Source organism: Punica granatum, chromosome 7 (assembly GCF_007655135.1).
Source record: "Punica granatum isolate Tunisia-2019 chromosome 7, ASM765513v2, whole genome shotgun sequence".
Lineage (NCBI taxonomy): Eukaryota > Viridiplantae > Streptophyta > Magnoliopsida > Myrtales > Lythraceae > Punica > Punica granatum.
In genome coordinates, this window is record NC_045133.1 from 18412008 (window position 1) to 18438519 (window position 26512).

At 37.0% G+C, this 26512-nt stretch overlaps 2 protein-coding genes and 2 pseudogenes across 2 annotated transcripts; 1 reads left to right on the top strand and 3 right to left on the bottom strand.

Moving 5' to 3' along the window:
- Positions 1–4246: 4246 nt before the first annotated feature.
- Positions 4247–11019, top strand: LOC116215441 (annotated as a pseudogene).
- A 60-nt stretch (positions 11020–11079) lies between these two features.
- Positions 11080–18246, bottom strand: LOC116215434 (annotated as a pseudogene).
- On the bottom strand, positions 11746–12450 carry LOC116214457 (UDP-glycosyltransferase 71A15-like). The gene is made up of 2 exons (XM_031549860.1): positions 12377–12450; positions 11746–12331 (listed from the first exon to the last, which is right to left on the bottom strand). The coding sequence occupies exons 1-2, from the start codon at positions 12448–12450 to the stop codon at positions 11746–11748; spliced, it is 660 nt and encodes a 219-aa protein (XP_031405720.1).
- LOC116214458 (DNA repair protein XRCC4-like) lies at positions 17006–19437 on the bottom strand. The gene is made up of 5 exons (XM_031549862.1): positions 19287–19437; positions 19119–19178; positions 18538–18545; positions 18254–18424; positions 17006–17242 (listed from the first exon to the last, which is right to left on the bottom strand). The coding sequence occupies exons 1-5, from the start codon at positions 19435–19437 to the stop codon at positions 17006–17008; spliced, it is 627 nt and encodes a 208-aa protein (XP_031405722.1).
- Positions 19438–26512: the final 7075 nt, after the last annotated feature.

Consider the following 26512-nt stretch of genomic DNA (forward strand, 5'->3'; position numbering starts at 1 on the left):
GAGCTATGAGGCCTGAAAAGGATCTTCTGGATTGGCACATTGACACCAACCGTAGTACTGTCAATTTGATGGCATTTAATTAGAGTTTTACTTTTCTTTCTTGTATTTATGATTTGTTTAAATTGAGTTGTCTCCCTAACTTGGACTTGTTCAACTTTTTGCATAGGTGCATTTCGTTCTTCTTGTTCCTCCGTAGAGATCTAGACTTACTTTAGAGAACGGCCTTATCATTTATGCCCTTACATCCTGCCGATCCTTTTCTTTTTGTTGGGGGTGGGGGGTTGGCGTGGGTGGGGGGAGGAGGGGGAGGGGAAAAAAAAAAAAGGAGTGTGGCTTCTCACTCGAGGGCCCCAGTTCATCAAAAGAGGACCCCAATGCCCTCATCCATGAAGTCTTCGAAGTAAAGAATGGGGGCTTAAGCAGCCACCATCACCAAGGAGCCATGTTATGAGACCCACATCCTAATTCACATTCAATTATACCAGACACCAACATAAAGTGGTTTATGAGAAAGCGGGACTTTTAAAATTGATAAGATCAAAATTGACAAATACCAAACTTATAGGACCAAAAATATATTTTTTTAAAAAAAAGAGTAGTTTCCTATAATTTTAAAAAAAACCATGAATTAGATTGCACTAGCAATATTTTAAAATATAAGGCATAAGAGGGAAATAATTTAATTATACAACGTTGCACTTAACACGAACGCGAATTTCATGCAAAAGATTAAGTTTGATCAATCTGAACATAGCTGTTCTTCTAAACTCTGACCATTAAAGTCACCAAAGCCTGAAATATGATAATGGATGAGGATAAAGCCGACAAAACACTTGAAATGTCAGTAGGATAAGCCATGAATTTTCGTCACGAAACTCTTTAAGTATATCGAAGCGATAGCGGATGATTAAGTTTAATTTTTGTTCTGCATCCTCTCGCACACAGGCCTTTCTAAAGGAGCAAACGACACAAACTGGTGAGAGATGGAGCCAAACCAATTCTCGTTGCGGAAGGCCTGAAGTGTTGGTAAAATACACCAAAAAATATAATTTCTCAAATCCAGGCTAAGAGGTGCAATATTACCTCTTGAAAATAGTCGATGCCTCCCTCAATGTGCAAGGGAGCTGTGCAATACTGTCCCCGGAATTCAACTTAGCTCAGACTCAGTTCCGTTCCCTGACGATCTTGCACTAACCGATAGGAACCAACTACACACTACCCGTTTATATGAATGCTCAGAATATTCTCTTATCTATTAAGCCTTTCTCTTTTTCAAGCTTCTGTCTTTGTGGCTTCAATTCCACACATCTACAAATCCTACGAAAAGAGATAGATTGTTAGCAATGATCTTAGAGGTGGTGATAATCGATGACATTGACCAATCAACAAAGGTAGCGTGATCATATTTTTATTTTCATTTTTTTAGTTATAAAGGAGACTTGAGGTATAGTACAATGAAAAAGAAATTCTAAATAATTAATAAAGGGATACAGATAGTCCAACTAGATCTCGAAACCTATGATCTCTAGATCAACAGACGAGAGCATGCGCCACTACACTACATTCTCTTTTAATTATTTATGCTTTTTATTTATTTATCTGTTTTATTATATTTTTAATTATAAAGGAGGCCAATACCTAATACAAATGAAAGAATCTATGTTATCATATGGTTTAGGCTAATGAGGACCAAGTCAATGAATGAAAAGTACGAATACTAATTCCAGGGCTGTCAATTGTACTGTGTAGGGGCCCTGAAATCAGGACGATAAAATTTTAATTTCCATGAAGTCTTTAATAAAAGTAAGGATGGGGGGATGAAGGCACCATGTGGTCCCGGGAGATATCTTATCCCACCAATCAGAGCAAATTTCCCGGTGTCGACTTGCTAGATAAGAGAGGATATAATTGCACATTCAGTTAATCAATTGACTAATTCGAATATTTCACTTACTTTCCTCTTCTATAAGTATGCCTGCTTTGCTCTTGAAATTGCACACACCCATGCCTGCCTTATTGTAAGAGATAGTAGAAATGATGAGAAAGAATAGAAAGATGAAAAATATAACAAAGAAAAAAAAATAATAATAACGACTAAAGGAATGGGACAAGGCTATGCGTCATTCACTACGTTGCCGTTTTGATGTAAATTTCTTCTGAATTATTTCATATAAAATTAAATAAGACAAACAACGTGGATTGATTTAGGTGGTTTGGCACCTCTTCTCTGTAAATAATATTTTGAGTTTGAGTCGTGTGAAGGAGAAAAATCTATGAATTAATGCGAGTTTCACCCATTAGTGAATCGACCCAACTCGAATATGTAATAGTCATGATCCATTAAGTATTTGGATACTAGATAGTTCACAAAGAAAAAATAAAAAAGACAAAAGAGGTAAAAATAAAAATAAAAAAAATGAAAATTTAAACAAAAGAAAAAAGAGAGCCAAATTAAAAGAAAAAAAGAAGAAGAGAGAGAGAGAATGCGGTTGGGGAAATATTCCCAACTCGCACTATTTATTTGATGAACCAGTTTTATATTATTTATGAAGAATATGAATATGAATATGAATTGTCTTTCAACATTCCTTTCTTTGAGTTTTCGATATTAATTTTCCATTCCTTGCATATTTTTATATTTGATTGCAAAGTATTTGATTAGATATTCCATCCCCGTGACTTTTTACTTTATCAATTAACCAACTAATTGATTTATATCATATCATATCATATTCTATACTAATAAATAAAAAGGGTCCATCTATCTATGGCGGCGAGTTGGAAAGCTTTTCCCAACCGCTGCCTTTTATTGTTATTTTTTTAATTATTTTAAATTTTAAAAATGTTGCCAATTTGTTTTTTTTTATAGCCATCCAATATTCAAAAACTCAAGGGTCTCCACTACTTCATGTTTATGAAGGATCGACCTAGTAACGAGTGATAATATTTTCACCTTCTCATTTATCAAATAATTTTTTAGAAAATTTTCCCATTTTCCCTGTAAAATTTTAATCCTTTATAAATAAATTTCCTAGAATGAGTTTCAATTTTTTTTTAGCACTAAAAATTTTTTCACTTGCAACTATATTTTTTTTTCATCAAGAAATTTAGTCAATAATCATATTATAATTGTGGTACAGTTTATAATTTTTCTATAACACTAATTTTCAAGCTATATAACGAGTCTTGACACATCGTAATGATTTTCTTCTTATTAAAAATACTAGATAAATTCTTTTTTATATTTCAATATCATAAGGAACGGTCATAAGCGGCCCAAGTATTCTATTCTAGGGAGAAACAAATTTCATCCTTCTGAGTCCGTACATGACAAAAATTCAGAATTTGCTATAGTGGCGTCGCCCTCAATTTGAGATCAACGGGTCGTGGATTCGATTTTCACCTGTTCTGTTTCCTTATAATTCCCCTCCATTTTCTATGATCCATGAACTTCATTTGTAACCCAAAAAAATAAAGAAAATTTAGAATTCATTTTTGCGGTATTTAAGGGGGCTTTTGGGTATGGTAAGGAGGCGAACAGAATATAAAAGAGTATGGAAAGTCCTATATTGATGAGAAGCAAAATTAAAACATCTAAATTCTAGGAGAGTTTTGTCTTAGTGGATTGGCCCTACTCAACTGGATTAGTCGAAAGTCTATTGGGCTTCATGGTGCATATCGAAAATAATTCTAAATTTTTCTTCTAATTCTAGTGAAATTACTTATATTCGCCCATTAACTCATGAAAACCTTTTGCCCCCTAAGGGCTCGCCCTCATTGCTATTTGCATTATGAGAGAACATGTACTGATCGTTAATTATTCAAGTATGTATGCATAAGTTACATATAAAATTTTTCGAACTTTACTAAATTTTTAGGCCCGTTTAATGCGGGGGCACAATCATCTATAGAGATGTCATCTAATTAATTAAGGACCAAAAATTGCTGCTCTACCGATCGAAGGAAAGAAATAGAAAAGAAAAGCACCTTATAGTTTAGCGCCGGCTATGAGGACGAAGTCAATTGCATGAAGCTAATGAATGAAAAGTACGGAATAATAATAATAATAATAATAATTCCAGTGCTGTCAATTATCATGCATTTATGAGTTATGACCACCGCAAAGAATGGGGCTAAAGGACAAGAAGATTTAATTTCCTTGAAGTCTTTAGCGAAAAGAATGGGGGATGAAGGCATATTGACTAAATCAACTGACTAATTCGAAGATTTCACTTATTTTTCCTCCCTCGCTCCCTATAAGTATGTTTGCTTTGCGCTCTTGAAATTCCACACCCATATATGCCATATTCCTCAGTACATACATCCAAGCTCAGTCATCATGTCACCACTACCCATTCTTCTGCTCCGTCCCATCCTGGCCCTCATTTCCGTGCTCGCAACTTCTCATCCTCTTGTCGGGCATTCCTTTGTCACCGCTAGCAGTAGTTTCATCGGAAATTATGATCGAACTGCCGCTAGGGGTGAGGTGGAGGCACTCTTGAAATGGAAATCCAGTCTCAAAGGCCAAGGCCTGCCGCTCTTGTCCTCGTGGAATAGTACCATCCCGTCCTGCAGCTGGGTGGGGATATCATGCGATAGTTCTCGAAGAATCGTGAGCTTGAACATCTCTGGCTATAATCTTATTAACGGTACGCTCCAAAACCTCAACTTCTCCTCCTTACCCGACTTGACCACTCTCGTGCTCATCAATATTTCTCTGTCCGGAACCATCCCTCCAAGTATTGGTAACCTTTCCAAGCTCAACCTCCTCGACTTGTCCTATAATCACCTTTCCGGTAATATCCCACCCGGCATGGCAAACATCGCCAACTTGTCTTATGTCGATCTTTTCGATAACAATCTCGAGGGAAGCTTGCCAAGAGAATTTGGTCTTTTGAGATCTCTTCGATTTCTCTACTTAGGATACAACCAGCTCGCCGACACTATTCCTTCTTCAATTGGGAACATGAGCAGCTTATCGGAGCTATGTTTGTTTCACAATGAACTTGTAGGTTCGATTCCTGATTCACTCGGAAAGTTGGGCAATTTAACCAACTTATCTCTTTATGAGAACAAACTCTCTGGCCATATTCCTTCAGCCATAGGCAACTTGAGTAAGCTTAAGTATTTACGTTTCTACAAGAATCAGCTCAATGGCTCAATTCCAATAGAAATCGGGAGGCTGAAATCACTCACTGATTTAGAACTTTCTGAGAACAAGCTCTCTGGCCATATTCCTTCCACCATTGGCAACTTGAGTAAGCTTGAGCTGTTATATTTGTACAAGAATCAGCTCAGTGGCTCAGTTCCAATAGAAATCGGGAGGCTGGAATCACTCACTGATTTAGAACTTTCTGAGAACAAGCTCTCTGGCCATATTTCTTCCACCATTGGCAACTTGAGTAAGCTTGAGTTGTTATATTTGTACAAGAATCAGCTCAGTGGCTCAGTTCCGGGAGAAATCGGGAAGCTGGAATCACTCACTGAATTAGATCTTAGCGAGAACAAGCTCTCTGGCCATATTCCTTCTGCCATAGATAGCTTGAGTAAGCTTAGTGTGCTACATTTGCATAGGAATCTGTTCAGTGGCTCAGTTTCAAGAGAAATTGGTAGGTTGGAATCACTCACCAACTTAGCTCTTTATGAGAACAAACTCTCTGGCCATATTCCTTCCACCATTGGCAACTTGAGTAAACTTGAGCGGTTATATTTGTACAAGAATCAGCTCAGTGGCTCAATTCCGGGAGAAATCGGGAAGCTGGAATCACTCACTGAATTAGATCTTAGCGAGAACAAGCTCTCTGGCCACATTCCTTCTACCATAGGCAGCTTGAGTAAGCTTAGTGTGCTACATTTGTTCAGGAATATGTTCAATGGCTCGGTTCCAAGAGAAATCGGGAGGCTGGAATCACTCACTGATTTAGAACTTTCTGAGAACAAGCTCTCTGGCCATATTCCTTCCACCCTTGGCAACTTGAGTAAACTTGAGCGGTTATATTTGTACAAGAATCAGCTCAGTGGCTCAATTCCAAGAGAAATCGAGAAGCTGGAATCACTCACTGAATTAGATCTTAGAGAGAACAAGCTCTCTGGCCATATTCCTTCCACCATTGGCAACTTGAGTAAACTTGAGCAGTTATATTTGTACAAGAATCAGCTCAGTGGCTCAATTCCGGGAGAAATCGAGAAGCTGGAATCACTCACTGAATTAGATCTTAGCGAGAACAAGCTCTCTGGCCATATTCCTTCTACCATGAGCAGCTTGAGTAAGCTTAGTGTGCTACATTTGTTCAAGAATCTGTTCAATGGCTCAGTTCCAAGAGAAATCGGGAGGCTGAAATCACTCACTGATTTAAAACTTTCTGAGAACAAGCTCTCTGGCCATATTCCTTCCACCATTGGCAACTTGAGTAAGCTTAGTGCGCTCTATTTGCACACGAATCTGTTCGGTGGCTCTCTTCAATAGAGATGAACAATCTCACGCAATTAAAGTCTTTGCAGTTGGGTCAAAATAATTTCGCTGGCAACCTACCTCCTGATGTATGTAGCGGTGGTCTGCTTGAAAATTTTACGGCACACTCTAACTTCTTCATGGGTCCAATTCCACGAAGTTTGAAGAATTGCTCAACTCTATTCAGAGTCAGGCTTGAGAACAACCAACTCACTGGAGACATATTGGATGCCCTCGGCACATACCCTCATCTAAATTATCTTGATTTGAGTTATAATAAGCTCCACGGAATGCTTCCTGCAAGAATTGCGCAATACAACAATTTGACCTTCTTGAGAATCTCCAACAACAATATTTCTGGGGCTTTACCTTCTGAGCTTGGAAACATGAAAAAGCTTAATGTCCTTGACCTCTCGACAAATCATCTTTCTGGAAGGATAACAAAAGGCCTTGCAAACCTGAAGGCACTTTTTAAACTTTTATTGGAAAATAACGAACTCACGGGGAGCATTCCTCCTGAGATTGGGATGATTTTGACTTTGCAAAACCTTAGCCTCTCTAAGAATAGACTGGTGGGCCGCATCCCTAAGCAATTTGGGAATTACATTGGCATATTGTCCTTGAACTTAAGTGGTAATGAATTGCGTGATAGTATTCCCATCGAGATAGGCAGTCTACGATCTCTAGAAAGCCTCGATCTCAGTAGAAACTCCTTGGTTGGAGAAATACCTAAGCAGTTTGGGCAGTTGCAGAGTTTACAGACCCTAAACCTCTCACACAACAATCTCTCTGGTGAGATTCCATCCACTTTCAATGATATGGTAGCCTTGACTACGGTTGATTTCTCCTATAACCAGTTGGAGGGTCCGATACCTAATAGTGCAGCTTTCCATAATGCTTCAATCGATGCTGTGAGAGGTAATAAAGGCTTATGCGGAGGAATTGTGGGTCTTAAGCCATGTCCATTGGAGAAGGGAGACGGAAAGTTGTTGGTGATTTTGCTCCCTATAATTGCTCTTCTGCTTCTTTTTATGGTCACTTTTGGATTTTGGTACACTATGATTGGTCGGACCAAAAGAAATGCCGAGGACCAATTGGTCTCTACCAATGAGAATTTGTTTGCAATATGGAGCTATGACGGAGTAATAATGTACGAGAACATCATCGAAGCCACCGAGGGATTCGACTCAAAGTACTGCATTGGTTCTGGAGCATACGGAAGTGTTTACAAGGCAAGGCTGTCGAGCGATCACATTATTGCGGTGAAAAAATTCCATGTTTCGCCAGATGGAGACATAGTTGGCACTACTGGTGAGTTCTCAACATAAAAATTCTCCTAACATTTCGCAAATAGCTTAGGCTATGCATTATCAAAAATCGGTAAAACTTCTAAGTGCTTAGGAAAGAAACTATTTGTTACAGACTTATGAAACAATTAATAATTCTTACAAACATGTCGAAGCATGAAGAAAGCTATTTCTCTTTTGATGATGTTGTTTTTTCATACCTCTCTGGTCACAGAGATGTCATGGCAGAAGGCTTTTAGGAGTGAAATTCGTGCTTTGACAGAGATCCGACACCGTAACATTGTCAAACTATATGGATTTTGCTCATCGTCGAGGCACTCGTTTCTTGTGTACGAGTACTTGGAAGGTGGGAGCCTAGAAAATCTTTTGAGCGACCATGAGACTGCAGCAGGATTTGGGTGGCTCGAGCGCAGGAATGTGGCAAAATGCGTGGCAGATGCATTGTGCTACATGCACCATGACTGTTCTCCGCCTATAATTCACCGCGACATTTCCAGTAAAAATATTTTCTCGATGTGGAGTATGAGGCCCATGTCTCGGACTTCGGGACAGCAAGATTTATGAAACAAGATTCATCAAACTGGACTTCTTTTGCCGGCACATTTGGATATGCTGCTCCAAGTAAGGACTCTTTCCCCAATAATTGTAGGACATCATCAAAAAATATAAAATTAAAATTGAGTTCTCTCACGTTGTCACGTCATCACTTATGGATTAAGAAAAATTTTATATTCTTTTATTATCAATTCTGCAATAGAATATATAGATTATATGTACATAGTCCAACAAAATATATAAAGGGAACAAAATATATAGCAAACTATATACATTTATATACATTGCGCAACATATAGATTATTTATACAACATATTGCACCGTCACGTCATCATATAATACTAAAGACGTTTTTAGATATTTAACCTAAACATGTAAACCTTTTAATTAAGTAAACTAGCTAATATTCGAAATAATTTAAATAAGTGATATATATTCGAGTAATATTATTTTATTCCAATTAAAAGCTAGAAGGTATCCAACATAGTTCAAAAAGGCATGTCAATGTTTCAAAAACTTATAAGCGGTAATTACATTATATCAAGATTTTTAATATAATCTAAAAAATGTCCCTATATATCTCTACATAATATACTATCTAATATATTTTCAACATAGTATCTTAATATATTTCTATATAATATATATACGTATATCTTAGTGTCTCTAAAATATATTCTTTATTTAAACATAGTACATGTATATATTCTCATTTTTGAATTATTATGTGGATATTCTTATAGTGTTTACAATATTATGTTTCCTTTTTTATTGTACTTGGATTCTCCTTCTTTGGTCATGTATATATATATATATATATATATATACATATATATCACCTCCATTCTATCTTCATTTATTGAATATGATTAGGCAAATTTTGTCTGAGTGTTTTTATTATCCGGTAATGCATTTAATTTGTAACTATCGAAGTTTTTTTTTCCCCTATGATTCTCTTTAATTTTTATATTTTATTTAAAGATTCATAATTGTGCAATACTTTTTCTTTCTTATGTTTAACATTAATGATACTTGGCGAGTATTGATCTTTTTCCATTCTTTCATTAGTCAAACTTTACAGATTTGAAAAAACAAAATATATTTCATTATGTCCACACGACTCCTTATTAATCCACTTTTAATTTTCACTTAGAGATTTACTATATAATTTGTACTTCTTCAATTTTCCTTTGTAGAATAATACGTTTTCTTTAGAATCAAGAAAATCTTTTTTTGAAGTTAGAAATTTTTGGACAAATTAGATTTTTCTTATATTTATTTTTTCAAAATAGCTTTTGAATCAGTGTTCTATTAACATTACTTTCATGTAGAGAATTTAAAAATATTTAATTTTATTTTAGACTTTCTCGAAAAATTTCCTCCACATGCAAATGATTCGGTAGATATTTGATTTTCTTAATAATTCATTATATAATTCTCTTCAATACGTACAGTACACTATCGAATAAACATGTTAATAGATAAAATAAATTAACATTTATGGTCTTACTTATTGTAGTCTATTTATACAATGCATAATATTGAAACTAACAATTTTCACAATGGGATTAGTGATTAAAGAAAGAGTCAATTGTTTCTTTAAGAGATGATTATACTGTATAATTGTTTTCTCTATTGTTTTTTGGTTTCCTAATACAGTTATCTTAGACTACATCTTCAACTGCTACCATATCATTGAATTGAAATTATCAATTTCAGGTCATAATATTTCCTTATAATCATGGAGGAAATAGTTTTCTTTCCTAGGATACATATAAGTATCTTGATAATTACTTTTTCAGTTATTTTAGTTTATTAAAATAATTATCTTAGATTGTTTTTGTTTTCTGTGCTTGAAAAACAAACCACTTTCTCTCTCTTTTTCATCTAACTATTTTCCAGTTTGAAATGTGTATATATATATATATATATATATAGGAACTTTACAATTGCTTTACGTTCTTAAGATAGTTATCTAGATCGTGTAAGAATCTTATTTAGGAATAGTTCTTCGGAGTAATTTATTTAAAAATATTAAAATTCACTTGATATTAAAAATATTAAAAATCTTTTCCGCGCAACCCACGGTTTTGCCTAGTTTCTATAACTTCAAATCAAATAGGTGGCCCAAGTTTTTCATAAGTCCATCTTTCTGCTTTTGGTAGAGCTCGCATTCACCATGGAGGTAAACGAGAAGTGCGATGTCTACAGTTTTGGAGTCGTAATCCTGGAGTTAATCATGGGAAGACATCCGGGGGATCTCATATCATCCTCTATTAGTAGTGTTTATCATATGCAACTCAAGGAGATATTGGACCGGCGTATTCCATATCCCAAAGATGAAATTATGGCTGATTTGATCTCTGTCCTAGATATAGCATTTTCATGCTTAAGCTATAGGCCAGAGTCTCGTCCCAGTATGAAGCAAGTTTCTAGAGGTTTATCCACTCGAAGATCCGACATGCCTGATTATTCTTTGGAGATCAATCTTGGAAAATTGTTCAATTTGAGAGGCTTGATTTCGTAAAAGTTTCCTCTTTAGCCCATTTAAAGGTATTGATATATTTATTGTCTTAGTACGTACAATTGCTGCACTCTCTCATTCGGAATAGCAAATCTTTGGACAAGTTGATCTTTATTCTGAAGATAGCAGTTTCACGTTTAAGCTGCAGTCTAAATTCACATCCAAGTTCGCAACAAGTTCATTTGAGGGACTCGAGTTGGTGAAATTTTGATATTGTATATAGTTTCTTTGCTACTTATAATTAATGATGGAACCCATCCCGTGCAGGGATCTTGTAATATTTGCATTTTCTTTGGTACTGTTTTCTCCTTGCTTCCTCTCGGTCGGATTGTCAGGCTGGTGATTATACTATACCGATAGGCATATACAATATCAGTATACATATCTTCTGTTGCATTTCATATATTGCAGTAATAGTAGAGGTTTTGCCTGCAGCCTGATATTTTGTGTAGCAGTGTTGGCTAACTCTTCTGCGTTTTGAAATTTCCATGCTTGAGTAACGAGTGCTATCTAATGGATCTCATCTATGTATTCTCCCTACTGAATTTACTGCATGAGGGTTATCATCAATTCTCCAACAGCTCGATAACAAGTTTACTCAATGCATAACAGGAAGAACCTTAATAGCTACCCTGCACTTCTCCTTTATCTCCTTCACCTTCTTCCTCAACTCCTCCCCAGTCTCGGTCTCCATCAGAACCTCAATAGCTTTCTTTCTCTCTTCCAATGAGACCACAATCACATCCTGCTCACCTGCAAACATCGCTCCTGTAATCCTTCTTCACGTCGACTCCAAGCCCAAGCTCTCTGAGCACATTTCAAACACATTGAACTGCTGCTCTGTGTACATGGGCCACGAAACAATTGGAACCCCAAACCAGAAACTCTCCAGTGTAGAGTTCCACCCTTAGTGCGACACAAACCTCCGACTGTTGGGTGCACCAATGCTGCCACCTGTGGGGCCCCCTATCACCTTCCTAATCGGAGCTGTTTGATCCAAGAATCTTTCTGGCAGGGCATGCTTGAGGTTCGCGTAGTCACTAGGGTCCTCCATATTTCCCTTGGGCGGTGGCTGGCGTAAGGACCACAAAAACCGGTGCGAGCAAGAAATTTCATATTCATATAGGTTTGCATCGGCCTTGCTCCAGAGCCCGGGCTCTCTCTCAGGTCCTCCCCAAAGCTGCCCATGGGGGAACATGACTGATGACATGGGTTGGTTATCAAGCCACGCTATCAGGTCCTCATGAAGCTGAGCACCGCATGATCCCACGCGAGCATCTCCTTTCAAGTCCAATATTGGTCCCACGGTGTACATTTCTGAGTTCCTGTCCCTCGCAACGCAGCTGACTGCATGTGATTCCAATACCAAGAACATATTCACAACAATACCTTCTGTTTCACTGAACTGTCTGAACTGATCAAGGAGGATGTTGGACCAGTCTCGTTTGAGCAATACAGAGGGAACGACCTTTGCCGGGACAGGGTTGACACAGCTAGGGACAGCTAATTCGACTACTGAGTCCTTTTAACTCAGAAACATCCCAGCCTTGCTCATCACGAACGGGCTGGAGGTGAAGCAGCAGACCCAGTGCAATAGCACTCGATCCTTCATCCTTTCCAGTGTGAGTTTAGCAAGCTGCACAACAAGGACAAGTTGGGCTATACCTGGTGAAGGGATGAAAATGATCTCTCTCCTCTCCATCTTTCACAAGCTGCAGTGAAGATTGTCTTTCTAAAAAATGAAAAATGGAGAAGATTAGTCAGAATACGTCCAAAGATCAAGTTTACATCTCTAGAGAAGGGAAGGGCAACGAGAAGAAGAAGATGAAGATAAACCATCGTGAAAAAGATAGAGATCACTGCATGAAATTCTTAGACCTTACCATCCATCCAAAAGTAAAGTTGACATGGGAAGTTAATGGAAGAATAATGAGAAATGACCATAAAAGCTTTCCTGAAGCAGTTAGATGTGTCAAAGTTATGGCAAATAAACATAAATCGCCACCGAACACAACTTTAGAAAATTTACCATAGTAGTCAATTTTACGATTTCAGGACAATCATATCATAAGTCCTTCCATAATCCAAAATTTTCATTTCTACTGCTAATGGACGCTAGGCCTTGTTGTAAAATCAAGAACATCATATATGTGAAAATACAAAAATGAGGAATCTACAAGAAAGGGCCATCAGCACAATGACAAAATGAGGAATCTACAAGAAAATGTCGTCAGCAATATGAAAGAACTATTCATTTCAATGCAAACCTCTTCCAACCACGTGATTTAACCTTCTGGACATCTTCTGATGTCCTAGTGCCGCTCGTTACGGTCTCTACCTCACTGTCACTTCCCTCATCAAAAGGGTCTGTCTTTTCCGTGGATTCCTCGTCTACTTCTGGTGATTTCCCACCATTACCACCTGCCTTGACAAGTTGCTCTCGGAGCTCCCTCAGTTTCTCTTTCTTCGAATTTAAGACACTAAGGAACTACATCCAAGAACAAGCCCAAAGTCAATTTCGTGACTGAGATGTAATTCTAAAGGTTGCTCATTATATTCAACTGCAATTCATCAAGTGCTCCAATCACATGCCAGCAACAAGTTAGACGGTCTTCGTCATTTACCATAAGTTCAGTCGTGGATTATCAGTGAATTATAAAATGACCAGAACCAAATTGGACAAGAAAAACCCAACATTATCAATTTGATTTGGCTTGGTTAACCCAACAAATAGAATTTTCAAGCCCTTCCTCTCATCTTAGTTTCTTTTTCTTTCTTCCTCTTTTTTTTTTCTCCTCAACATAGAGAAGATATAATCAATCCATCATGTAGAAAACATGAGTTATAGCCATAAGCTAAACGTAATTCTTAAGACATTTTCTCTTGATCGAGTTGCAGAATTATGGAAACTAATTGTCCTTTCACATTTAACTAAGTTTCAGGCTGAATAATTACATAGTTATTAGAGTGAAAAACTGCAACAAGCACATAGTTTTAACAGTAAAAGATAAACATTAGTCATGAAGCTCTAATTTATCTTTAAGAGTGTGTAATTATCAGAAGCTATATCCATCAGAAGAACAAAAAGCACCTTTGCTTGTATATATTACTTATTCCCACGATAAAAGAGGAAAGAAGAAAACACCTTTGCATAGATTGAAAACTCAACTCTGTCTTCTCATTGCTGAAACTTTCACTCTGTGCTAGGCATTTCTCAGTTTCCACTTTTAACCCCTCAAATGATTTAGTTTTTCGGACAACTTTTTCCTGTTAATAGATAAAAATCAAATAAGAACTCAAGAGTTTCATTGTAGTGTGTACCAGTTAAGGTAATCAATACTTTTACTTTTTAGTCATTTTATCTTTGATCCCAGTGAGTCAAATGATACTTCAAACCAGAGCAGATAGTTTAGGTGAAACTTACAACTTATTCCTTCTCCAAGCAGCCATATAAAAGATTATACTAATAATGTTTAACCAATTATAATCTTAGGACGCTTACACTGAGCCTTATGTTTGCATCCATAAGAAAGTTCAAGATTCCTGAATTGGTCTGTTTAGGATTGGGTGAAGGTTGGCATTTTCATCGCCATTCCAGCTTTGTCCCTTCCTTCTCGAAGGTCCATGATAACTGCGAAACTCGATAGATTAGGCAGATAAAGGGCAAGGTCATCTAATAAAACAAGACCAAAGGTAAAACCTGAGGGTATCAAAATATCAATCTTAAAATACAACATATTTCTTTCATCTAGTACAGATACAAAGATTGGAAACAAAAAGTATTACGGCAAGTTCTACGATCACACCACAAACAAGGGTAAAAATGAACTAGCAAACAAGAGTATAAGCTCAGCTCTATGATTTACATCTTCCTTTTGTGTGCTTTCTCTGGTTCTTTCTTTCTTTCTTTTTCTTTTATTTTTCTTTTATGGTTTCAAGGATATCATCTGCAGGGAATGATCCCTATGAAGGTAGTATCAATTTGGGTCATACACCCAATTTCCTGCCCATGTTGACTAAATCAATTAAACTCTGTAAAATATGCAACCTGAAGCTCGGCCCTATTGGCGCCCGTCAGCTCCCTCCATCCCCCTTCCTTCCCATTGCACGTTAATGTCCGAGAAAATTTACCCCAACTATGAAACGAGTTGAATTCACTAGTTGATGCAATCAGCTAAGAAATTTCACGAACTCTAGATCTCTTTCCCAAATTTATCCCAATTCTAGGTCAACTTTTTGAACCAAAATCATCAGACCAAAGAATGCATACAGCCCAACATTTGATTAATCTCTATAAGAAACAGTCAAATATCCCAGAAAAATTAAATAGAATTTATAGGGGGATGACGCCGGAGGAAAGCACATACTCTTCTCTGCCTGTTTCCGGCTTCGGTGAACCTGTAAACAGAACCGGGCTATTGAAACCCTAAGTACCGCTCAGCCAATTCAATGTAATCTGCCACTGGCTGGTCCCACTGAGCCGCTCGTTCCCTCACTTCTTCCTCCGATGCTGTAGAACCCAGAATGCGAAACCGCAAAGGGTTGAAACGTGGAGATGAAAATTTTCAGGATTCATGATGAGAGTCAATCGAACAGGCGAGTAGGATGAAATATGACCTGTGCAGACCCAAGAGTTGAGGCCGTTCATGATGGAGAGGTCGAAGTGGGTGTCGTACCATGTGGCCTCGATGAAAATTGGCTCGATCTGGTCGGGTTCGATAGTATTTGGGAGCTCGAGCTTCAAGCACGAATGCCTCGGTGACTCCATCATTTTACTGTCGGCTTACTTCAGTGAGAGTGTGCTCTGAAAGAGAGAGAGGGATTCCTTCTTTCCTTCTCTTCCTGCCTCGCCTTTTGTCCGATTTCCTGTGGGGCCCCCTATCACCTTCCTAATCGGAGCTGTCTGATCCAGGAATCCTTCTGGCAGGGCATGCTTGAGGTTCATGTAGTCACTAGGGTACTCCATTTTTCCCTTAGGCTGTGGCTGGCCTGAGGACCACAGAAACCAATGCGAGCAAGAAATTTCGTATTCATATAGGTTTGCGCTAGCCTTGCTGCAGAGCCCGGGCTCTCTGTCTGGTCCTCCCTGAAGCTGCCCATGGGGGAACATGACTGATGACATGGGTTGGTTATCAAGCCACGCTATCAGGTCCTCATGAAGCTGAGCACCGCATGATCCAACGCGAGCATCTCCTTTCAAGTCCAATATTGGTCCCACGGTGTACTTTCCTGAGTTCCTGTCTCTTGCAATGGAGCTGACTGCATGTGATTCCAATTCCAAGAACATATTCACGGCAATACCTTCTGTTTCACTGAACTGTCTGAACTGATCAAGCAGGATGTTGGATCAGTCTCATTTGAGCACTACAGAGGGAAGGACCTTTGCCGGGATAGGGTTGACACAGCTAGGGACAGCTAATTCGACTACTGAGTCCATTTAACTCAGAAATGTCCAGGCCTTGCTCATCACGAAGGGTCTGGAGGTGAAGCAGCAGACCCAGTGCAACAGCACTCGATCCTTCATCCTTTCCAGTGTGAGTTTAACAAGCGGCACAGCAAGGACAAGTTGGGCTATACCTGGTGAAGGGATGAAAATGATCTCCCTCCTCTCCATCCTTCACAAGCTGCAGTGAAGATTGTCTTTCTAAAAAATGAAGAATGGAGAAGATTAGTCGGAATACGTCCAAAGATCAAGTTTACATCTCTAGAGAAGGGAAGGGCAACGAGAAGAAGAAGATGATGAAGACAAACCATCGCGAAAAAGATAGAGATCACTGGATGAAATTCTTAGACCTTACCATCCATCCAAAAGTAAAGTTGACATGGGAAGTTAATGGAAGAATAATGAGAAATGACCATAAAAGCTTCCCTGAAGCAGTTAGATGGGTCAAAGTTATTGTAAATAAACATAAATCGCCACCGAACACAACTTTAGAAAATTTACCATAGTCGTCAAATTTTGCAATTTCAGGACAATCATATCATAAGTCCTTCCATAATCGAAAATTTTCATTTCTACTGCTAATGGACGTCAGGCCATGTTGTACATTCAAGAACATCAAATGTGTGAAATTACAAAAATGAGGAATCTATAAGAAAAGGCCATCAGCACAATGAAAAAATGAGGAATCTACAAGAAAATGCCATCAGCAATGTGAAAGAACTATTCATTTCAATGCAATCCTCTTCCGGCCACGAGATTTACCCATCTGGACATCTTCTGATGTCCTAGTGCCGCTCTTTACGGTCTCTACCTCACTGTCACTTCCCTCCTCAAAAGGATCTGTCTTTTCCATGGATTCCTCGTCGACTTCTGGTGATTTCCCACCATTTCCACCTGCCTTGAAAAGTTGCTCTCGAAGCTCCCTTAGTTTCTCTTTCTTCGAATTTAAGATACTAAGGAACTACATCCAAGAATAAGCCCGAAGTCAATTTCGTGACTGAGATGTTATTCTAAAGGTTGCTCATTATATTCAACTGCAATTCATCAAGTGCTCCAATCACATGCCAGCAACAAGTTAGACGGTCTTCGTCATTTACCATAAGTTCAGTCGTGGATTATCAGTGAATTATAACATGACCAGAACCAAATTGGACAAGAAAAACCCAACATTATCAATTTGATTTGGCTTGGTTAACCCAACAAATAGAATTTTCAAGCCCTTCCTCTCATCTTAGTTTCTTTTCTTTCTTCCTCTTTTTTTTTTCTCCTCAACATAGAGAAGATATAATCAATCCATCATGTAGAAAACATGAGTTATAGCCATAAGCTAAACGTAATTCTTAAGACATTTTCTCTTGATCGAGTTGCAGAATTATGGAAACTAATTGTCCTTTCACATTTAACTAAGTTTCAGGCTGAATAATTACATAGTTATTAGAGTGAAAAACTGCAACAAGCACATAGTTTTAACAGTAAAAGATAAACATTAGTCATGAAGCTCTAATTTATCTTTAAGAGTGTGTAATTATCAGAAGCTATATCCATCAGAAGAACAAAAAGCACCTTTGCTTGTATATATTACTTATTCCCACGATAAAAGGAAAGAAGAAAACACCTTTGCATAGATTGTAGACTCAACTCTGTCTTCTCATTGCTGAAACTTTCACTCTGTGCCAGACATTTCTCAATTTCCACTTTTAACCCCTCAAATGATTTAATTTTTCGGACAACTTCTTCCAGTTAATAGATAAAAATCAAATAAGAACTCAAGAGTTTCATTGTAGTGTGTAACAGTTAAGGTAATCAATACTTTTACCTTTTAGTCATTTTATCTTTGATCCCAGTGAGTCAAATGATACTTCAAACTAGAGCAGATAGTTTAGGTGAAACTAACGACTTATTCCTTCTCCAAGCAGCCATATAAAAGATTATACTAATAATGTTTAACCAATTATAATCTTAGGTAACTTACGCTGAGCCTTATGTTTGCGTCCATAAGAAAGTTCAAGATTCCTGAATTGGTCTTTTTAGGATTGGGTGATGGTTGGCGTTTCCATCGCCATTCCAGCTTTGTCCCTTCCTTCTCGAAGGTCCATGATAACTGCAAAACTCGATAGATCAGGCAGATAAAGGGCAAGGTCGTCTAATAAAACAAGACCAAAGGTAAAACCTGAGGGTATCAAAATATCAATCTTAAAATACAACATATTTCTTTCATCTAGTACAGATACAAAGATTGGAAACAAAAAGTATTACGGCAAGTTCTACAATCACACCACAAACAAGGATAAAAATGAACTAGCAAACAAGAGTATAAGCTCAGCTCTACGATTTACATCTTCCTTTTGTGTGCTTTCTCTGTTTCTTTCTTTCTTTCTTTTTCTTTTATTTTTCTTTTATGGTTTCAAGGATATCATCTGCAGGGAATGATCCCTATGAAGATAGTATCAATTTGGGTCATACACCCAATTTCCTGCCCATGTTGACTAAATCAATTAAACCCTGTACAATATGCAACCTGAAGCTCGGCCCTATTTGCGCCCGTCAGCTCCCTCCATCCCCCTTCCTTCCGTTTGCACGTTAATGTTCAAGAAAATTTACCCCAACTATGAAACGAGTTGAATTCACTAGTTGATGCAATCAGCTAAGAAATTTCACGAACTCTAGATCTCTTTCCCAAATTTATCCCAATTCTAGGTCAGCTTTTTGATCCAAAATCATCAGACCAAAGCATCCATACAGCCCAACATTTGATTAATCACTGTAAGAAACATTCAAATATCCCAGAAAAATTAAATAGAATTTTTAGGGGGATGACGCCGGAGGAAAGCACATACTCTTCTCTGCCTGTTTCTGGCGTCGGTGAACCGCTCGTTCCCTCACTTCTTCCTCCGATGCTGTAAAAGCCAGAATGCGAAACCGCGAAGGGTTGAAACTCGGAGATGAAAATTTTCAGGATTCTTGAGGAGGAGTCAATCGAACAGGCGTGTAGGATGAAATTTGACCTTTGCAGACCCAAGAGTCGAGGCCGTTCATGATGGAGAGGCCGAAGTGGGTGTCGTACCATGTGGCCTTGATGAAAATCGGCTCGATCTTGTCGGGCTTGGTAGGATTTGGGAGCTCGAGCTTCAAGCACGAATGCCTCGGCGACTCCATTACTTTACTATTGGCTTACTTCAGTTGAGTGTGCTCTGAAAGAGAGAGGGATTCCTTCTTTCCTTCACTTCCCGCCTCGCCTTTTGTCCGATTTCCATTTCAATCAGAAATATTTTGCGTTTCTGACTTTTCAGTCAAAGCCCTTCCACAAATTCTTGACAGCTCAATTACTTTAATGATGTACTGTCAAATTTCCATATGATTTTTTTTTTTGGGAAAATGTAATGGGCCAACTTTGTTAAGATTACCTTTATAGAAAAAAATTACATTGAATTTAGTAACGAAATTAAATTTGATTTAATTTGATTTAGTTTGATTTAAGAAGATAACGATAAAAATAGTTGGAAAAAGTATGTAAAATAATTTAAATAAAAAAAATGATTGTGTTGTTAAATTGAGAAAAAAATGTGAAAATTGATGAGAAAGTGTTGAATAGTTGAGACGATTTAGTGTTAAAAATTTAATTGTAATATAAAATAAGAAAAAGTATGAAAAAGAATTTAAAAAAAATAAAAAATTAATGATTGTGTTGTTGCATTGAATTGAAAGTAAAGTAAAGTTAAGTTAAATTGTAAACAAATATAACAGCACGGTACACTAATATTTTTGACTTTTTTTTTAACGAAACAACATCGCTTTTATAAATTTTATTAGATTGCAAAAGAATATTCTCTTGCTTATGTTTTCTTTTGATTTTTAGTATTATCGGGTTGGTGACCTCGCTGGTTGCTAAGGGTGTAAATGGTTCTGTTCGGGTGAGGATTTCAGGTTTTTTCGAGTTTCGATGTTTCGAGTTGGGTATGCTAGGGGAGGAAACCCGCTGGTTGCTAAGGGTGTAAATGGTTCTGTTCGGGTGAGGATTTTAGGTTTTTTCGGGTTTCCATGTTTCGAGTTGGGTATGTTAGGGGAGGAAACCCGCCTAATAACCATTTAATATAATTAAACCCCGCTATAGGGTTGATTTTTTTGGTTCAAATTCCGAATAACTTAAATTTGCTACTAAAAAAAAGTGTGTTTCTTATTCTAATTCCATTCCAAGCTATTGTTTACTGCTATACCACGAATAAAAACACAATCATATAAAATAGAAACAAAATACATCATATCTCATAAGATGAATACATGAAATAAAAAACAAATATTGCCTAAAATACCTCAGTTTCTGTTTTTTAATGGCTATATCGGGTTGGTAGGGGGCCCATCGGATTGCGTTTATAGAACCCGAAACCTGAAATGGAACCTGAAATGGAACCTGAAATCAAAGAACATAACCACCCCAACCTAATTTTCAAGTGTCAGTTTTTCGGCTCGGATTTTCGGGTTTCGAATTTATGAGTTTTTACTTGTAGCCTTACTGGCTATTATCACACCTCCATTAACTCTAATGTCCGTAGGCTGCCTGCGAGGTCACTAGTCCCAATGAGTCCCCTCTCCTTTTCTTCTTAACGATCTCTCTTTAATATCGGGAGAGGGACCTCGCCAACAACCTTGGTAAGTGCCAAGGGTTTTTGGGGCCTTTTGTTTGTAATTCACATTTTATTAATTTATAATCTTATTGTAGTTACTTTTAAAGGTTTTGATGATGTGATGAAGCCATGTCAATAAATTTACGAAAAATCAAACAAAATCATAGATTTAAGACTAAAATGAAAGTTAGTGATTTTATGGTTGAAAAAAAAATAATTCGTGATACATCCGAGACAAAAATAAAAATTCATGATTTTAGATAATTTACACTTGTGTTTTACTACTTAATTTATCTACGTAAGGTTTCATCTCAACCCTCATCCATAACAAATGATTGCGAGCCGAGTATCCTCTTTCATGCTCCAGCAATGAGGGATTAACTGATCACTTGGTTTTACTTGCATTGAGTTCTACACTCGGAACTGGACTTACATGATGTGCACTTTTAACTGCCTTTATAGTAAAATAGGTAAAGATCCGTGCGTGGTGCTGATTTGTAAGAAAATTAATTAAGTTCCATATGTTTTGAGAAAGTGTGTAAGTTTTCAATATAGTTTTTCTTTCTTCAAATAAACTTTTAATGATTTTTCATACAATAACTACAGTAAACTGCAGTTCGCCCCCCTGACTTTTGGGCCTAGTTGCACATTACCATCCAATCATAAAAAGTTGCACTATACCCCCAACCTTGTTAAGATTGAGCATTGTGCACCATCATTCTTATTTCCCGCCAATTTTAAGCGATGATTAGTCACAGCCAATAAAGTGGGTAACCTTGTGTTTCATCAAAATAAAATTAGGACAGTTGTAATATCACTAGTAAAATAAGACTATTTAAATTGATGATTAATCGAAATAGGCTTTTCATTCTTAACTAAAAAAATATTAAAATAGAAAAGTGGATTATGTGGGTGAGAAGAATCCACACACTCACTAACAAATAAAGAAATTATTAAATCAAAAGATCTTGGTAATTTTAAGTGGACTAACTTTTCATGTAATATAGGAGTTCGAAGTTCATGAATTCGCGATCGCCAAGTCAAAGCTCAAGTGGTCTCACGTAACTTTGTGTTTTCTTGAGAACAAAATTAAGATACTTTTAACGTCACACAGATAGAAAGGGGTTAAATTAAGATACATTTATATGTCCGTTACAGTCTCTTGCATTGGCCCATATCTCAGCTTTCGAAGTCCCCAATTCAGAGGCTGCATGACAAGCTCTTCTAAAGTCCCTCACTTCAGATGCTGACAGTTGATTTTCATTCTTCCCTCCTCATGTGGTTGCCATTTCTCAGTGATCTTTCAATTCATGTTGTTCTATGATTGCTTCCTGATACACATTTCTCCTTTTCTTGCTGACGAATTCGTATTCTAAAACAGCAGCCCTAGTCTATCCAGCAACATCACTGGCTCCACTCTCCTACCTCTAAATGGTTGCATTGTAAACACCACTCTTGTATGAAATCCTCCTCCTCAGCTCCCTCTTAACTGAAGTTGGAGCCATCTATCAAAGGTTTGAATGTTCTGGTCTTGGATCATGATTCCCATATAACCAAACCATATTCACTTCCTCCCACTAATCCCATTACTTCACTAAGACATAAAATCATAAAAAAGTTGTCACTTTATAAATGAAGCAAACATAATTACTTAAAGAATGCTACAAAAACACATACACGAATAGATGTATAATCTCAAGCTCCATCCTCTAAGGTGAAATGAGAAAATAAAATCAGTCCTAGACCAACATAGTAAGAAAACTTAGATAAGATTTCTAGGAAAATTCAAAAGATGAAGCTTGAACTGCGATAACTTTACAAAAGCGATAAAGACAGAAATAGTCTTATAAGTTTGGCCTACGATCAGTTTTGATCCTATCAGTTTCAAAAGTGTCAAATCAATCATATATGTTTGATCTGTTAGAGGTTTTTGGTCCGTTCCGTAACCGATCAAACAAAATTGCTGACATGGACTTCACGGCGTTAGTTTATCCACATGACAATGTATTATTGGATAAAAAAATTTAAAAATTAAGAACATTAAAAAGAGAGAGAGAGAGAGGGAAACCCCAGCTACCGGCTGGGGTGTAGCTGGGGGTGGGAGGCTCCCTTCAGGTGTCCCCTCCCCCTCTTTCTTTTTTTTTTTTCAGCCAATAACACATTTCCATGTGGATAAACTTATCGCCGAGAAGGTCACATTAACAATTCCGTTTGACCTAATACGGAACAAACCAAAAAACGCCTAATGGATCAAACTTATGGAACTGATTCTGCATTTTTGAAACTTATTGGACCAAAATTGACCGAATGTCAAATTTATAGGATCATTTTTGTCTTTATCCCCTTTACAAAACTGCAAAAATATCCAAAGGAGGAGTTTTTTCGATAGGATGCTCCTATTCTCTAGTTTAAAAATTTTACCGTATTCATTCCATCAATAGTACTGTGAATATATCATTGAAGACTTTGCCTTCATGGGATTTGCTGACAAGGGGACAACTGAAATCTATTTCAACAAGTATGAGGCATCGAGAATGTTGTGTCAAGTTTGAACCATAATTTTGAGAATGGTGTTGTTTGCGTTAGACTTGTATTTGACCTGCTTTAGGAAAACATTAAGGCAAATGCAAGTTCTCATTCAGCTTTATCCATCCAATCAATCAAGAAACCAGGCAGGGCCATTAAGTTTATTTATCCTTATTTTATCACGTCAATAATAGTAAGCAACAAAAACTACCTTGCAATACGAAATCAACTTTTGATGTTTCTGCACATAATTATCACAAATAGAGATATCAAACTGTACCGAAATTGGAATCTGGGATCCTCTCTCTACACAACATGCAGTTTTATACCAAGATTCAGCCATATTAGTTGATCCTATAGAATTTCCCAAAAGATCCCGTCAAATAAGAGTTTACATTAAAAAAGGAGGCAAAATAATCATAAATCATGCTCCACAAGATACAAAACTACTCAAAAGGGGTTGGCAGAAAAAAAAATTACAGATGAATATTTTGGCACAACATTTCACAAGCAACAAAAGATTGCTTATAAAATTCTTATCTAACCATCAAAATTTGTCGTGCTTGATACAAAATATAGGGAAAAACATAAAAAGAGCTATCTCATTTTTCGTAGCTCGAGAAATATTTCTTCCTTCAATGCAAAAAAAGTACATTTGTTTTTTTCTCTATCAAATACCATGTAAACATTACTCGGATTGATCACATGGTCAAACGCCTTGAGTGTTCGAAGAAATGTTGACCGGATTATCGATTGGAGCAATCTAGTCTTGATGAGGGAACTTTGTTTCACACACGGCTGAAGGCTTTCTTAAGATATAAAACTCTTAAGTCTTTAAAAATACATAAAAATCAACAAGTAAAAACATGATATTTAGCAAGAGCAAACTCAGAGATTACCAAAGAATTATATGAGAAGCATTATTTTATTCAAACTTTAATAATGATGGAAGCCACTTAAGAGAGAGAGAGAGAGAGTCCTATAAGTTGCATTAGAGAAGGGAAGAGTGTGAGTAAAAGTCTTCCGTGTAATGCACATGCATATACTTCATTGAATATCGACTCACAAGAATCAAACTCTTTCAAGAGGGAAATATACTAAAATAACAGTCCAACTATATCTTTCATATGCCCTATAGATAAGATATAATTAAACAAGGTAAAAACTGAAGCAGGAAAATAAAAGGCAGGACATGCAAGAAATGAACAGAAATTGTAACATACATTCTAAGACAGTGAATTGGAAAATCATAAGGTAATGCAGCAAATGGAAACTGAAGGTGGATATCAAACTTGCCCTTTGAGAGGCTCGATGTAAAATGCACTCCACTGCAGCTTCCAAAGGAGTAGAATCGGTTGGAGAACATTCCGATTGCAGAATCCTGCAATTGTAAAGTATAAAAAAAGATTCCCATGCTCAAGGTTTAGGGAGTGTCATTGAATTACTATACTGTTATAGAAATTTAGTATGAGCGGAATTTTACTTAGTAAACTACAAGTAACTTCATGAGGGGATACCAAATGTTCTTTGGTCGTCTACTAGCTGTCTGGCTAAAACAATATTCAGCGCCCTCTTACACAACACAAAGATTACCATATCTTGTGAATATTCAATCATCTACAGAGTAGTTTAAGAAAGAAAAGAAATAAAACTATCGATCCCAAGTCTTATCAAGATATACAGGTAATAACAAGTTATCAGAGGGAAATTAACCATTCAAGGCCAGATAGATATGATATGATATGATTGTTTCTATCTCCCTCCGTTCATCTGAAAAGAAAAACACTAACAATAATACCAAATTCACACATCTATCTCTAGAAGAGACCCGCAAACTAGAACTTCAGGGAAGAGACAAGAAGTTACATGAAATTATGGTTCATAGTATTTAACAACAAAACATATATATCTATCCAATCTGTAAAATAAAGGGAAAAAGACAAAAACCCTCTTGTGGTTTAGGATTAAGACAAATCGCACCATGCTCTTTTGTTTGGGACAATTAGCCCCGTATGGTTTGCTCCGTTAGACATAAGGGGTTACGGTGTTAATTTTTTTTCATTTTCAGTCCTTAATCTTTAGCCTTTTAATCATTTTAATTCTAAATCTTTTTCTTTTATGATTCCTATCCTCAACTTTTCATTTTATTTCATTGTAGTCCTATAAAGAAAATCGAAAGGGAAGGAGGGGTCGGGCCCGACAATTGGCGACCCCAACCCCTCCACCGAGGTCGTTGGTACCCACAGAGGACCACCGAGGACTCCGAGAATGGTCCACTAAGGGGTAAAATTCTCTCGTTCACAAACTCGTAACTGGAGACCTCACTTATGGAGAACAAGCGTTGGACCGCTTGAACCAATAGTCCTTGTTGGTTGTCCGACACCAATTTTAAATGGTTTACAAAAAAGTGAGGGTTCAATTCATTGCCATCATTCTCAACTTGGAATTAATATATCCTAGATTAACTAGATCCTGTATATATACCTAATGGTAATTCCTAGTCTCCCTTTACTTCTCCCCTAATTCCTATCTAGGTTCATGGATCTCATTCATAACAAAAGTAAAACAGCAGTTTCCTTGAAGTTACCCAAACATAAGATGCATTGCATTAAATAATTAGTATCTTGTAATATAAGTCTTTTTGATCGGATCTTACAATATAAGTCAGAACAGAGAAATAATTTACACAACGTAGGACTTAGCATGGGTGTAATTTTTAAACTAAAAATTTTGTTTAGTGCCTCGTTTAGCATATATTTATCTATAAGTATTTCCTTTTTTTTTAATCCATAGCTCCTCAATCGAAATAATCTTTGGAATAACTGCCAATTTACGTAATTTAAGGACTCGCATTAAAGTAATTATATTTAAGAGTCTTCATTGTTATTACATATGAGAAGAATTTATGCGACTGCAAGTATTCATATAAACTGCATAAGATTTTTCAAAGTTTATTAAACTCGAAGGCTGTGTGATGCGGGGCACGATCGGTTTTAAACAATCAATTGTCTGGAAGCCTGGATGAGCATCATACCTGTCATCTATCTAAGGACCACGATTTGCTCATCAGTCGAAGGACAGTA